This window comes from Eulemur rufifrons, chromosome 16, assembly GCF_041146395.1.
Source record: "Eulemur rufifrons isolate Redbay chromosome 16, OSU_ERuf_1, whole genome shotgun sequence".
Taxonomy (NCBI): Eukaryota; Metazoa; Chordata; class Mammalia; order Primates; family Lemuridae; genus Eulemur; species Eulemur rufifrons.
The window spans coordinates 31,477,180-31,490,551 of record NC_090998.1 but is presented as its reverse complement, the minus strand read 5'-3'; the positions used below and the strand labels follow the sequence as shown (position 1 = coordinate 31,490,551).

Genomic DNA, 13,372 nt, shown 5'->3' with positions numbered 1-13,372 from the left:
CTGGTGATTATAGGCAGCCCATCCCAGCTGGCTTGGGACCCCACAAATTGATGCTGACACCAAGTGAAACCATGGTGGTAGTTACTGAAGTAAATAGAGTGACACTCTACATAAGAACATCGCTGTCACTCATCTTGGACTTTGAAGCATTTCCTCTGTGCTTAACATTCTTCTGTCAGTGAGAAGAACAAAGTTTTCTGCCTGGCGAAATTTGCATTTGTGGGAGAGGGAACCCAAAATAAACAAGAACTAGCATAAATATGTTAGATAGTTAAAGGGTGATAGAACTTTGGAGAATCATGATGAGCAGAGCTGAGAGAATCAGGGATTCTTGGGAGGTTGCTGCAGGGTGGTGAGCCTCACACAGGTGTCCAGAGAACTGACACTGTCACACAGGACATGAAGAAATGTGTGATGTCGACAACCAGGTCTGAAATTCTTTAGCATAATGACCCAGGTTGGGCAGGCACACATGTCTTTCTAGAATGGGACTAAATCTTTCCTTAGCCCTAATTTTCATTTATTTGTTTATTACAGCTTTAAAAAACAAACAAACAAACAAACAGAAAACTGGGAAAGGAAGAGAATCCCAGAGCCTCAAGCTGACAAAGCTCACCTCCTGGAGCTCTTGATCCAGTGGTCCTGCCCCCTCCCGTGGAACTTGTGGCCTCTGAGAAAAAAGAGAGCCAGGATTAGTCTGGAATGTGGGGAAGTACAAGGTTATGTTAATCTTAGGGACCTGTCACCTGAGGAGCCTTGTGTGACATTTCCTGTGTGCTTTGAACTTACCTGTGTTGTCATTCTCAGGCTCCAGAGTCTTTCCAGAGACTGGTCCAGAGGTAGCTATTGAGAAAGGGAGGGCAGTCATGGGTCAATACATGGTCATCATGAAGTGGGAAAAGGGTAACAATAAATGAAAAAAATGTCTATTCATTCTTATTTCAGTAAACTGGGCTTTTAATCCCAAAGGCATTCTGTATACCCCTCCCATAATATCCCTTCAACGGTAAAAATGCCAAAGGTATATTTTTACTTCTTAGGCCTCTTTTTTATGGACTTAAGGAAAAGGGAGACAGGAGCTACCTGTCTAGACCATCTGTGTAACTGCCAAACAGCTACAAGATTGCTGTGGGGGAGGTGGGAGGGTTGTCTGCTCAAAGTACACAGGGAAAAAAATGAAATTTGCGTTTCTGAATGTTCGTCAATGGACAATAGTACAATTTTCCTGTAATATGGGAGAAAACAGTGGCATGCATAAATTTCAAGCCACCACCTTTACTGAGTGTTATTAGAAGGTGAATTTGATGACCCAGCACCACTCACCTGAGGCTATTCCACCTTTTGTTGTTCCCCTTCCTCCTAGGGACGTTGTAGCCTCTGGGAAAGAAAATTAGGAAAGACATGTTTGGAAGATATTCAAGGGCTATGAACAAAATACGATATTACTCATTTATAGAATAAGACCACAGGAGACATCTAATTATCACAGGACCCCTGAAGTCTTTCCAGACCACCTGTGGACTCACCTGTTTTGGAACTGCCAGGGGCAACACTTGTGCCAGGAGCCTCCCCAGTGGTGGCTGAAACACAAAGAGGACTGAGACCACCACGGTGTTCTATTTTTCCCTTTCCTAAAGACCTGTCTCCAGAAAGAATCTGAGCCTATTTTCACTATATCTAAATAGCTTTCCCTGGCTATTTCCTAATGATGGGACCTGTGTATATTCTTATTAACCATTTTATTTTCAGAGCAAAGACAGAAACATTAGTCCATCTAGGCAATATTCCTCGTTTTCCCTCAGAGGGAGACAGGCCTGTTTTTCCTGCCGGAGACAAAGGACAAAAAATTAAGTTTGATGGCATTTTTAGACATCAAGAAAATACTAAACATTTATATTGCTTTGGGGACATGAAACCTTTATGAAGGCATGTTTCCAAGGTTAGGTAGATTGTCTATACTTCCCTGGATCAAAATTGTTTTTAGCTCCTAATAGTACCCTGGACATGTTTGTACGTAACATTCCAAGAGAAATTTCTCAGACAAACACAAAAGACATCCCATTTCACAAGAGGCTGCTGATAAGATTTTAGAAAGAAAGGAAAACATATATGCCTTAGATGCACTGTCCCTAAATAAATGCACGTTATTCTCGAGGGCAACTGACTAACAAACAAGACCTTGTAATGAGAGTCATGATTCACGGCAACAACCAAATCATGGGCTGCTCATCCTCACCTGTTCGGGATTCACTCCCGGTACTGTCCCTGCCTTTTGTGGAACCTGTGGCCTCTGAGGAAGAGAGGAATCATGAGGTCTGGAGATGCTGAGATGCTAATAATAAATATTGAGGTGATATTTTATCACAGACGCTCCATAAAATTATCATACATCCAAGATAAGGAGTTCCCTCTTATTTAAATACCTGCTTTAGAAACTCCAGATATAGTGGTTGTCCCAGAGAATGTACCGGAAGTACCTAAATGAGAAAAGTAAAGGAGCTAATAGAGCAAACAATACTGAAAGCAGCGAGGTAGTCCTGAACCACTGGAGACCACTGTTGAGAACTTAGTTTCAGAAGACAATCAACCACGAACTATTTTTTTTCCAACTTCTTGACAAAGGTTATGCTACTGACGATTCCTTCTACTGCAGCCAATTAAAAAAGGAAGGAAGCTTAATTTCACTTTACCTATTGCATATTCAGGAAGTTCGCTTCCTAGTATTCCAGGATAGGAGAACAAGTCTTGATCATTTTAAATGTTCCCATTTGTGTAAATGGTAATATTATCAACAACTGCTTACAATGCACACATGTCACATCTATGAGCCTCCTCTGCTGATTTTATGTAACCCATCTTACCTGGCTTCAGACTCTTGAACTACTACTGAAACCAAGTAAAAACTTGGTGATAACTGTTGAAATAAACAGAGTGACACTCTGCATAAAAATATATACCTGTCACCCATCTTATGGTTTGTAAGCACCCCCTCTGTGCCTGACATTCTTCTCTCAGAAAGAAGAATAAATAAAGTTCTCTGCCTCTTGCATTTTTGGGAGAGGGAATATAGAAAATTTTTTAAAAAGTATTATAAATATTTTAGATAGATGTTGGGAAGTGATGGTACTTTGGAGAATTGTGTTGAACACAGCTGAGAGCATGGGGGCGGGGGGACGGTCCTGGGTGGATGCTGCAGGGCATTGGGCCTAAGACAGGTGTCCAGAGAACTTCCACTGCCACACAGGATGTGGACAAAAGCCAGACATAGATAACCAGTGCCTGAAATTCTTGGGCAGAACTACTCAGGTTGGGCAGGCATATATGTTTTCCTTTCTGGCTAGAAATAAACCCATTTCCTTGGCCCTAGTTCTCATTTACTTATTCACTTCATCACAGCAACACTAGGAAAGGATGAGAACTCTGAAGCCTCAAGCTGACAAAGCTCACCTCCTGGAGCTTCTGATGGGGTGGTCCTGTCACCTCCTGTGGAACTTGTAGCCTCTGAGAGAAAACAAAGCAAGGATGAGTCTGGAATGTGGGGAAGTACAGGGTCATGTTACCTGAGGGATCTGTCACCCGAGGAGCCTTGTGTGGCATTCCCTATGCGCTTCGAACTCACCTGTCTTGTCATTCCCAGGTTCCAGAGTCTTTCCAGAGACTGGCCCAGAGGTAGCTATTAAGAAAGGGATAGGTAGTCATGGGTCAGTACATGGTCATCATAAAGTGGGAAAAGGGTAACAAGAAAATAAACGGAAAAGGTGTATATTTATTCAATATTTCAGTAAACTGAGCTTTTAATTCCAAAAGGTAATTTGTATACTCCTCCTATAATATTCTTCTAATGGGAAATTTACCAAATATATTTCTATTTTTTCATTGGGCCTCCTTTTCTCTAGAGTTTAGGAACAGGGAGACCAGAGCTCTCTCTCTAGATGTCTATGTAACTGTCAGTCAAATGGCTGTATGATTGCCTTGTGGGCTGGGAGGACAGTCTGCTCAAAGCACAGATAATATGAAATTTTGAGTTTCTGAACAGCAGTGAACATAGGATTATAATACATTACCTACCAATGTTTAATATGAGAGACAAGAGTGGAATGGATACTATATTTCAAAACGACCTTTATTGGGTATTATTAGCAAGTGAATGCAATGACCCAGCAGTGCTCACCTGTGACTGTTCCACTTCCTCTGAGGGAAGTTGTGGCCTCTGAGAAAGGAAAAATAGCCAAGTCATATTTGGAAAATATTCAAAGGCCATGAAAAGGATATGACACTACTCCTGGAAAGAATAGCAAGAGAGAAGACATCTAATTATTCAAGGACCCCTAAAATGTTCCCTGCCAACCTGCAGACTCACCTGTATTGGAACTACTAGGGGCAACTGTTGTGCCAGGAGCTGCCCCACTGGTGGCTGAAAGACAAAGAGGATGGTGGTTATTATGGTGCTCACCTTTCTTTTTTGAAGTTCTGCTTCTAGAAAGAACCCGAGCCTATCTTCATTCTATCTAAATAGCTCTTTTCCTGGCTCTTCCATGATGACATACTCTATGTATTTTTTCATGATCCATTATTACAAAAGCAATGAGAGGGCCCAATTCTTTAACTTGGTGCAATACTCCTGGCATTCCATGAGAGGGAAGTAGGTGGTTTTCTCCCACACTTACCTGTTGTACTGCCAGGGAGTAGAAGACAAAAAATTAAGTTTGCAGACATATTTAGACATTAAGAAAGTATTAAACTGTATTCCTTGGGACCTGAAGTCTCTATGCAGGCGTTTCCAAGGTCACATAGATTGTCTACACTTCCCTGGATCAAAATTGTTTTCATATGTTTCTATGTAACCTTCTAGGAGAAATTTCTCAGAACAAATACAAGAGACATCCCATTTCACAAGAGGCTACTGATCAATTTTTAGGAAAATATTACGTTTAAAGGAAAATACATTTGGCCTTAGATGCACTGTCCCTTAAACAAATATATTATTCTGCAGGAAACCCCACTTACAAACAAGGCCTTATAATGAGTCATTATTCATGGCAACAACCAAATCATGGGCTGCTGATCCTCACCTGTTCTGGATTCACTTCCAGTACTGCCCCTGCCTTCTGTGGAACCTGAGGGAAGAGAGGAATTATGAGGTCTGGGGAATCTGAGATACTGGTAAAAAGTCATCAGATGCTTTTTCATCATTGCAGCTCTACAAAGTTATTGTACACTCAGGATGAGGAGCTCTGTCTTATTTAACTACCTGTGTTGGAAACTCCAGATAGAATGGTTGTTCCAGAGAATTCACCAGGAGTACCTAAAATGAGAAGAGTGAAGGAGTTAATAGGATAAGAAATACTGGAACAGTAGTGTGATCCTGAACCATGGGAACACCTTTCCTGGGAACTTCTGTTTCTGGATAAAATGAACCATGAATTTTTTTTATTTTATTTATTTATTTTTGCCACTTACTAAAGCTTTGCTATTGACTTCCTTCTACTGTACCTAATTAAAAAAAGAAGGAAGCTTAATTTCATTTTACATGTTTCATATCCAGTGAGTTCACTTCCTGGTATGCCAGAACATGAGAAAAAGGCTTGATAATTTTAACTAATCTCATTTGTGTAACTGGTGATATTGCCATCAAGTGTTTACAACACACACATGTCATATCTATAGCCTCCCTGCTGATTTTAAGTAGACCATCCTACCTGGATTGAGACTCTGAACTTCTACTGAGAACAAGTGAAACCTTGGTGGTAACTGCTGAAATAAACAGAGTGACACTCTACATAAGAATATACCTGTCACTCATCTTATGGTTTGTAAGCACCCCTCTGTGCCTAACATTTTTCTGTCATTAAGATTATGGACAAATAGCCTTCTTTCAACACGTGAAAAAAAAAAAAAAGATAATGGACAAAGTTCTCTGCCCCATGTATTTGGGGGAGAGGAAACACAGAAAATAAAAAAGTATTATAAATATTTAGGATAATTGTTGGGAGGTGATGGTACTTTGGAGAACCTGTTGAGAGCATCAGGGGTCCTGAGTGGATGCTGCAGGGCTTGGGCCTAAGACAGGTGTCTAGAGAACTGACATTGTCACACAGGATGTGGACAAAAGCCTCACATAGATAAGCAGTGTCTGAAATTGTTGGGCAGAACTACACAGGTTGAACAGACATACACGTTGTCCTTCCAGACTAGAAGTAATCCCCTTTTCTTGTCCTTCATACTCATTTATTTGTTCACTTCAGCACAGCAAAACTGGGAAGGGATGAGAACTCTGAAGCCTCAAGCTGACAAAACTCACCTCCTGGGGCTTCTGATAGGGTGGTCCTGTCGCCTCCTGTGGAACTTGTGGCCTCTGAGAGAAAAGAGAGCAAGGATGAGTCTGGAATGTGGGGAAGTACAGGATCATGTTACCTAAGCAACCTATCATCTGAGGAGTGGTTGTGTGGAATTCCCTGCGTGCTTTGATCTTACCTGTGCTGTACGTCCCAGGTTCCTGAGTCTTTCCAGAACCTGCCCCAGAGGTAGCTAGTGTGAAAGTGAGGGGTAGCCATGGTTAATACATATCTCATCATCATGACATGCGCAAAGGGTAATAAGCAAATAAATAGACAAAATCTATATATTTATTCAAGATCAAATAAACTGGGCTTTTAATCCCAAAAAGTAATCTGTATACTCCTCCCATAGAATCCCTCCAATGGTATATTTGCCAAAATTAATTTTACTTATTGGGGCTCCTTTCCTCTAAGTTCAGGAACAGGGAGACAGGAGCTCTCTCTATAGATCATCTATATAAGTGTCAGACAAATGGTGTGTGATTGCCTTGTGGGTGGGAGGAGAGTCTGCTCGAAGCACAGAGAATAAGAATGAAATTGAGTTACCCAACTTTAGTCAATGAATGATACTTTACCTAACAATGTTTAAAACAGGAGACAAGAATGACACGAATACTTATCAAGCCACCACCTTTATCAGATATTATTAGAAAGTGACTATGATGACCCAGCAGTGATCACCTGAGGCTATTCCTCCTCTTCTTGTTCCCCTTCCTCCTAGGGAAGTTGTGGCCTCTGAGAGAGAAAAACAGCAAAGACAGTTTTGGAAAATATCCAAGGGCCATGAGAAGAATATGATATTACTCAGAATAAGACCAGAAAAGACATCTAATTATTGAAACAGCCCTGAAGTCTTCCCAGCCAACCTGTGGACTCACCTGTTTTGGAACTGCCAGGGGTAACACTTGTGCCAGAAGCTGCCCCAGTGGTGGCTGAAACACAAAGAGGACTTAGCTCACCATGGTGTCTCATTTTTCCCTTTCCTGAAGACCTGCCTCTAGAAAGAATCTAAGCCTATTTTCACCTTTCATTGTATCTAAATAGCTTTTTCTCTTGCCATTCCCTAATAATGGGACCTGCTTGTTTTCTTATTAACCATTTTGTTAACAAAGCAAAGAGTGTGACCAATTCCTCCACATAGGCACTCTTCCCGGCATTCCCTCAGAGGGAGACAGGTGGTTTGCACCCCTACTCACCTGTTTTCTCCTGCCAGAGATACAAGATGAAAAATTAAGCTTGCTGGGATATTTAGCCATCAAGAAAATACTAAGCATTTGTATTGCTTTTGGGACATGAAAACCTCTATGTGGGTATGTGTCTGAGTTTTCCCATTTTTAGTTAGCCAGTGAGCATGAAAACAAGTCAAAAATACATCTGGCATCCCCCTGCTTACTTACCTGTAGTGGTACGTCCTGGTGCAACTGTTGAGCCAGGTATGGCCCCTGTGGAACCTAAAATTAAAAAGTGGAAAGTCAGGAGCAGTGTTCTTATTTTACTGGAACACTATCCAGATATTAATCAACATAACTGCTTTGAGTACAGTTGCTATAGTTCCAGTACCTGATGTGAAAGCTGTGCTTTCACCTCTGGCTCCTGTGGAAATTGCAGAAGGTACTCCAGTTGTAGCTGAATTTAAAACAAATGAAAAAGAATCTTAATAACATAATGGGTTATTTTCATCTGGACTTCTCCCTGACATCTCAAATTCAACGTATTCATGCCTGAACCTGTAATGTCCTACCACAAACTGCTGCTTTTACTTTCTTTTTTTTTTTTTTTTTGTTGAGACAGAGTCTCACTTTGTTGCCCAGGCTAGAGTGAGTGCCGTGGCGTCAGCTTAGCTCACAGCAACCTCAAACTCCTGGGCTCAAGCGATCCTACTGCCTCAGCCTCCCGAGTAGCTGGGACTACAGGCATGCGCCACTATGCCCGGCTAATTTTTTCTATATAGATTTTTAGGTGTCCATATAATGTCTTTCTATTTTTAGTAGAGACGGGGGTCTCGCTCAGGCTGGTCTCGAACTCCTGACCTTGAGCAATCCACCCGCCTCGGCCTCTCAGAGTGCTAGGATTACAGGCGTGAGCCACCGCGCCCGGCCTAAACTGCTGCTTTTAACATTCCCTATTTCACTAAGTGGTAGTACCATCATCCAAAAAACTGAACTTGTCAGCTTGAAAATGACCTGTCACCAAATCCTCATCCAAACTATTGCCAAATCCCCTTGATGGTTCCCCCCAAAATGTGTTTTGAATCTTTCCATTTCTTTCCATCTGCCACCATAGTTTATTCTAAACCACTGCCTCTTAACTTGACTGAGCAACAGCTTCCTAACAAATCTCTCTGCCTCTGATCTCACCTTACACAATCCTTCTAAACACTGAAGTCTTACTGGTCTCTTAAAAATGTGAAATGGATCATGTCACTCTTCTGTCTCACACCTTTTGGTAGCCTCACTTAGCTCTTAAGAACAAATCTAAAATCCTTCACTTGTGTTTCAAGGCTCTGGGGGATCAGGTACCTTCCTACTTCTCTAGGCTTGTTTTCTACCACTCTCGAGCCTCCCAATTGGGCACTGGGCAATTCGACTGGCCTTCTTCGACTTTAAACTCTCCAGATCCTGCCACTTCCCCCCTAGAGCTCTCTCCCCATCTCCCTCCCTGCCTTACTCTCTCTCCAACTAGTGCCTCTCCATTCTTTGGGACACCAGGTGGAATGTCACTTTCCTGACCCCCTCATCTTATTCTTAGCACTTAACATAACTGGCATTATATCACTGAGGTATTTTTTCTTTTGACTGGCTAAATCCCTCAACTAGACAGGATGTTCTGAGAGCAGGGACCTTGTCAGACTTGTTCATCTCTCAACCCACACACCTGTCACAGTACCTGGTACACAGATGGCAAATAAGAAAAATAATTAAATGACCTAAATTTAATACAGTGATAAAGTTTAATTTAATAAAATCGGGACACTGCTGTTATTATAGAAAATTTCAAACTGTGTGCTACCATATAATTCTGGTATGGTAGCTTTTACATTCATCGGATTTTCTTTGAGTGGTTGAATTTAGTGTATCTGAGGCTTCGTTGGGATTTCCCTTCCAGGGAATATATTTACTTGCTGCTCTAGTTTCCAACCACTGCCAAAGGAGAAAAGACAATGTAGAAGGTAAGGAATAGGATCTGGGGGCAGATTTCCTAACTCCTCATGTGCACCTGCTAACTAAACTTCTCCCTGACTTCCTCATTTGAAAATGTGGTCAAAAGTAGAACTTATCTCACTGGTTGCTGTGAAAATTAATTACATGTCACATAATGTAGAGCAGTGCCTGGCTACCCAATAAGTGCTCAATTTTTTTTCCTATTTTGTCTTAAACTTCTTCATTTAAGATTTATCTCTTGATAGAATTAGCATTGGAAAGACAATTTGCTATTCTTCCATTCTAGTGCCAAAACACTGAACAAAATATAAGGTCCTAAAAACTAGATAATGTGAATCTGATTCTCTGATTTTCTTACTTACAATACTCATTACTATTATTAGATTTATGACAAAACCTTAATTTGAGCTACAATCGGGGCCAAATATTTCCCTTCCCACGTACCTGATTTTCCAGGTGTGGTTAATCTGGTTGTGCTTTCACCTGCTCCAGTGGTGGTTCCATATGGTTCTTAAGTTGTATGTGGTTAAAGAAATAATTGATCATTATCTTTACATGGTTCATTTTAATAAAAATAATGAACTCACTGCCATTTATGTGAATTTCAAATTTAGATGTTAATAAATCTAGATCCTCTCTTGATCATTTCTCCAAAAATGCATGTCCTTGGTTAAATTACTTACCCTTATGTTCATAATTTGGGTCTCAGCCATGCTTATAGGCCACCAGCAGAGCACCCATGTGAGCCTTCCTGCTTCCTTCACAGCAGTGAGGGCCCAGGCCAGATGCTCCAGCTGTAAGACCCCTGCTTGCACTTATGGTATTTCCCACTGACCCTCTGGTTGTATTAATTGATGAAAACATAAACTTCTCAAGAAACCTGAGGAATCCATTTGAAACTATAATGTTGTGAAAAGGTCCCATATTTATCCACAAATTTGAGTTCTTAATACCATACTTAATTGAGAAAAATTTATACAGACTCCAGTCCGGGAGACTGAACTAACATTAGATGCCCACATTAAATGGTCAATCTTTAGGTAATTAGACTTGCCTTCATGTGTTGTAAATTCACTTCCTGGTTCTTCGGTAGTTCCTCCTGCCACAGTGATTGTGCCAGTTGACAGGAGAGTTGTCCCTGATTCCCCAGATAATGGCCCCGTTATCTCTGTCACTCCAGCTGATTGTCCACTGGAAGCTGTCACTTCAGCTGAGGGTCCACTTGAACCTGTCACACCCGCTGAGAGTCCAGTTGAACCTGTAACCCCAGCAGACTGTCCACTGGTCCCTGCTACTTTAACTGACCCACCAGTTGTCCCCGCTACTGCAGCCGAGCGTCCACTTTTTCCTGTCACTCCAGCTGACAGACCACTTGTCTCTGTCGCTCCAGCTGATTGTCCACTTGAAGCTGTCACTCCAGCTGAGGGTCCACTTGAACCTGTCACTCCAGCTGACAGTCCACTTGAACCCGTAACTCCAGCAGATGCTCCACTGGTCCCTGCCACGTTAACTGATTGTCCAGCTGTCCCTGTTACTCCAGTTGAGAGTACAGCTTTTCCTGTCACTCCATCTGATGGGCCACTTGCCTCTGCCACTCCAGCTGATTGTCCCCTTGAACCTGTCACTCCAGCTGGTGGTCCACTGGAAGCTGTCACGCCAGCAGGTTGTCCACTTGAACGTGTCACTCCCGCTGAGAGTCCACTTGAACCCGTAACTCCAGCAGATGCTCCACTGGTCCCTGCCACGTTAACTGATTGTCCAGCTGTCCCTGTTACTCCAGTTGAGAGTACAGCTTTTCCTGTCACTCCATCTGATGGGCCACTTGTCTCTGCCACTCCAGCTGATTGTCCCCTTGAACCTGTCACTCCAGCTGGTGGTCCACTGGAAGCTGTCACGCCAGCAGGTTGTCCACTTGAACCTGTCACTCCCGCTGAGAGTCCAGTTGAACCTGTAACCCCAGCAGACTGTCCACTGGTCCCTGCTACTTTAACTGACCCACCAGTTGTCCCCGCTACTGCAGCCGAGCGTCCACTTTTTCCTGTCACTCCAGCTGACAGACCACTTGTCTCTGTCGCTCCAGCTGATTGTCCACTTGAAGCTGTCACTCCAGCTGAGGGTCCACTTGAACCTGTCACTCCAGCTGACAGTCCACTTGAACCCGTAACTCCAGCAGATGCTCCACTGGTCCCTGCCACGTTAACTGATTGTCCAGCTGTCCCTGTTACTCCAGTTGAGAGTACAGCTTTTCCTGTCACTCCATCTGATGGGCCACTTGTCTCTGCCACTCCAGCTGATTGTCCCCTTGAACCTGTCACTCCAGCTGGTGGTCCACTGGAAGCTGTCACGCCAGCAGGTTGTCCACTTGAACCTGTCACTCCCGCTGAGAGTCCAGTTGAACCTGTAACCCCAGCAGACTGTCCACTGGTCCCTGCTACTTTAACTGACCCACCAGTTGTCCCCGCTACTGCAGCCGAGCGTCCACTTTTTCCTGTCACTCCAGCTGACAGACCACTTGTCTCTGTCGCTCCAGCTGATTGTCCACTTGAAGCTGTCACTCCAGCTGAGGGTCCACTTGAACCTGTCACTCCAGCTGACAGTCCACTTGAACCCGTAACTCCAGCAGATGCTCCACTGGTCCCTGCCACGTTAACTGATTGTCCAGCTGTCCCTGTTACTCCAGTTGAGAGTACAGCTTTTCCTGTCACTCCATCTGATGGGCCACTTGTCTCTGCCACTCCAGCTGATTGTCCCCTTGAACCTGTCACTCCAGCTGGTGGTCCACTGGAAGCTGTCACGCCAGCAGGTTGTCCACTTGAACCTGTCACTCCCGCTGAGAGTCCAGTTGAACCTGTAACCCCAGCAGACTGTCCACTGGTCCCTGCTACTTTAACTGACCCACCAGTTGTCCCCGCTACTGCAGCCGAGCGTCCACTTTTTCCTGTCACTCCAGCTGACAGACCACTTGTCTCTGTCGCTCCAGCTGATTGTCCACTTGAAGCTGTCACTCCAGCTGAGGGTCCACTTGAACCTGTCACTCCAGCTGACAGTCCACTTGAACCCGTAACTCCAGCAGATGCTCCACTGGTCCCTGCCACGTTAACTGATTGTCCAGCTGTCCCTGTTACTCCAGTTGAGAGTACAGCTTTTCCTGTCACTCCATCTGATGGGCCACTTGTCTCTGCCACTCCAGCTGATTGTCCCCTTGAACCTGTCACTCCAGCTGGTGGTCCACTGGAAGCTGTCACGCCAGCAGGTTGTCCACTTGAACCTGTCACTCCCGCTGAGAGTCCAGTTGAACCTGTAACCCCAGCAGACTGTCCACTGGTCCCTGCTACTTTAACTGACCCACCAGTTGTCCCCGCTACTGCAGCCGAGCGTCCACTTTTTCCTGTCACTCCAGCTGACAGACCACTTGTCTCTGTCGCTCCAGCTGATTGTCCACTTGAAGCTGTCACTCCAGCTGAGGGTCCACTTGAACCTGTCACTCCAGCTGACAGTCCACTTGAACCCGTAACTCCAGCAGATGCTCCACTGGTCCCTGCCACGTTAACTGATTGTCCAGCTGTCCCTGTTACTCCAGTTGAGAGTACAGCTTTTCCTGTCACTCCATCTGATGGGCCACTTGTCTCTGCCACTCCAGCTGATTGTCCCCTTGAACCTGTCACTCCAGCTGGTGGTCCACTGGAAGCTGTCACGCCAGCAGGTTGTCCACTTGAACCTGTCACTCCCGCTGAGAGTCCAGTTGAACCTGTAACCCCAGCAGACTGTCCACTGGTCCCTGCTACTTTAACTGACCCACCAGTTGTCCCCGCTACTGCAGCCGAGCGTCCACTTTTTCCTGTCACTCCAGCTGACAGACCACTTGTCTCTGTC

The 13,372-nt window shown here is 44.0% G+C and overlaps 1 protein-coding gene across 1 annotated transcript in view; it reads right to left on the bottom strand.

The window, feature by feature from the left end:
* The window catches only part of LOC138397257 (mucin-19), a 139,940-nt gene that overhangs the window by 36,726 nt on the left and 89,842 nt on the right, over positions 1–13,372 (bottom strand). Inside the window, 20 exon segments of the mRNA XM_069491212.1 lie at positions 617–670; positions 790–843; positions 1,324–1,377; positions 2,237–2,290; positions 2,424–2,477; positions 3,448–3,501; positions 3,620–3,673; positions 4,172–4,210; positions 4,361–4,414; positions 5,073–5,117; positions 5,252–5,305; positions 6,302–6,355; positions 6,475–6,528; positions 7,020–7,073; positions 7,217–7,270; positions 7,736–7,789; positions 7,899–7,964; positions 10,554–11,747; positions 11,868–12,137; positions 12,258–13,091. Of these exon segments, the coding sequence (XP_069347313.1) occupies positions 617–670; positions 790–843; positions 1,324–1,377; positions 2,237–2,290; positions 2,424–2,477; positions 3,448–3,501; positions 3,620–3,673; positions 4,172–4,210; positions 4,361–4,414; positions 5,073–5,117; positions 5,252–5,305; positions 6,302–6,355; positions 6,475–6,528; positions 7,020–7,073; positions 7,217–7,270; positions 7,736–7,789; positions 7,899–7,964; positions 10,554–11,747; positions 11,868–12,137; positions 12,258–13,091 (3,204 nt within the window).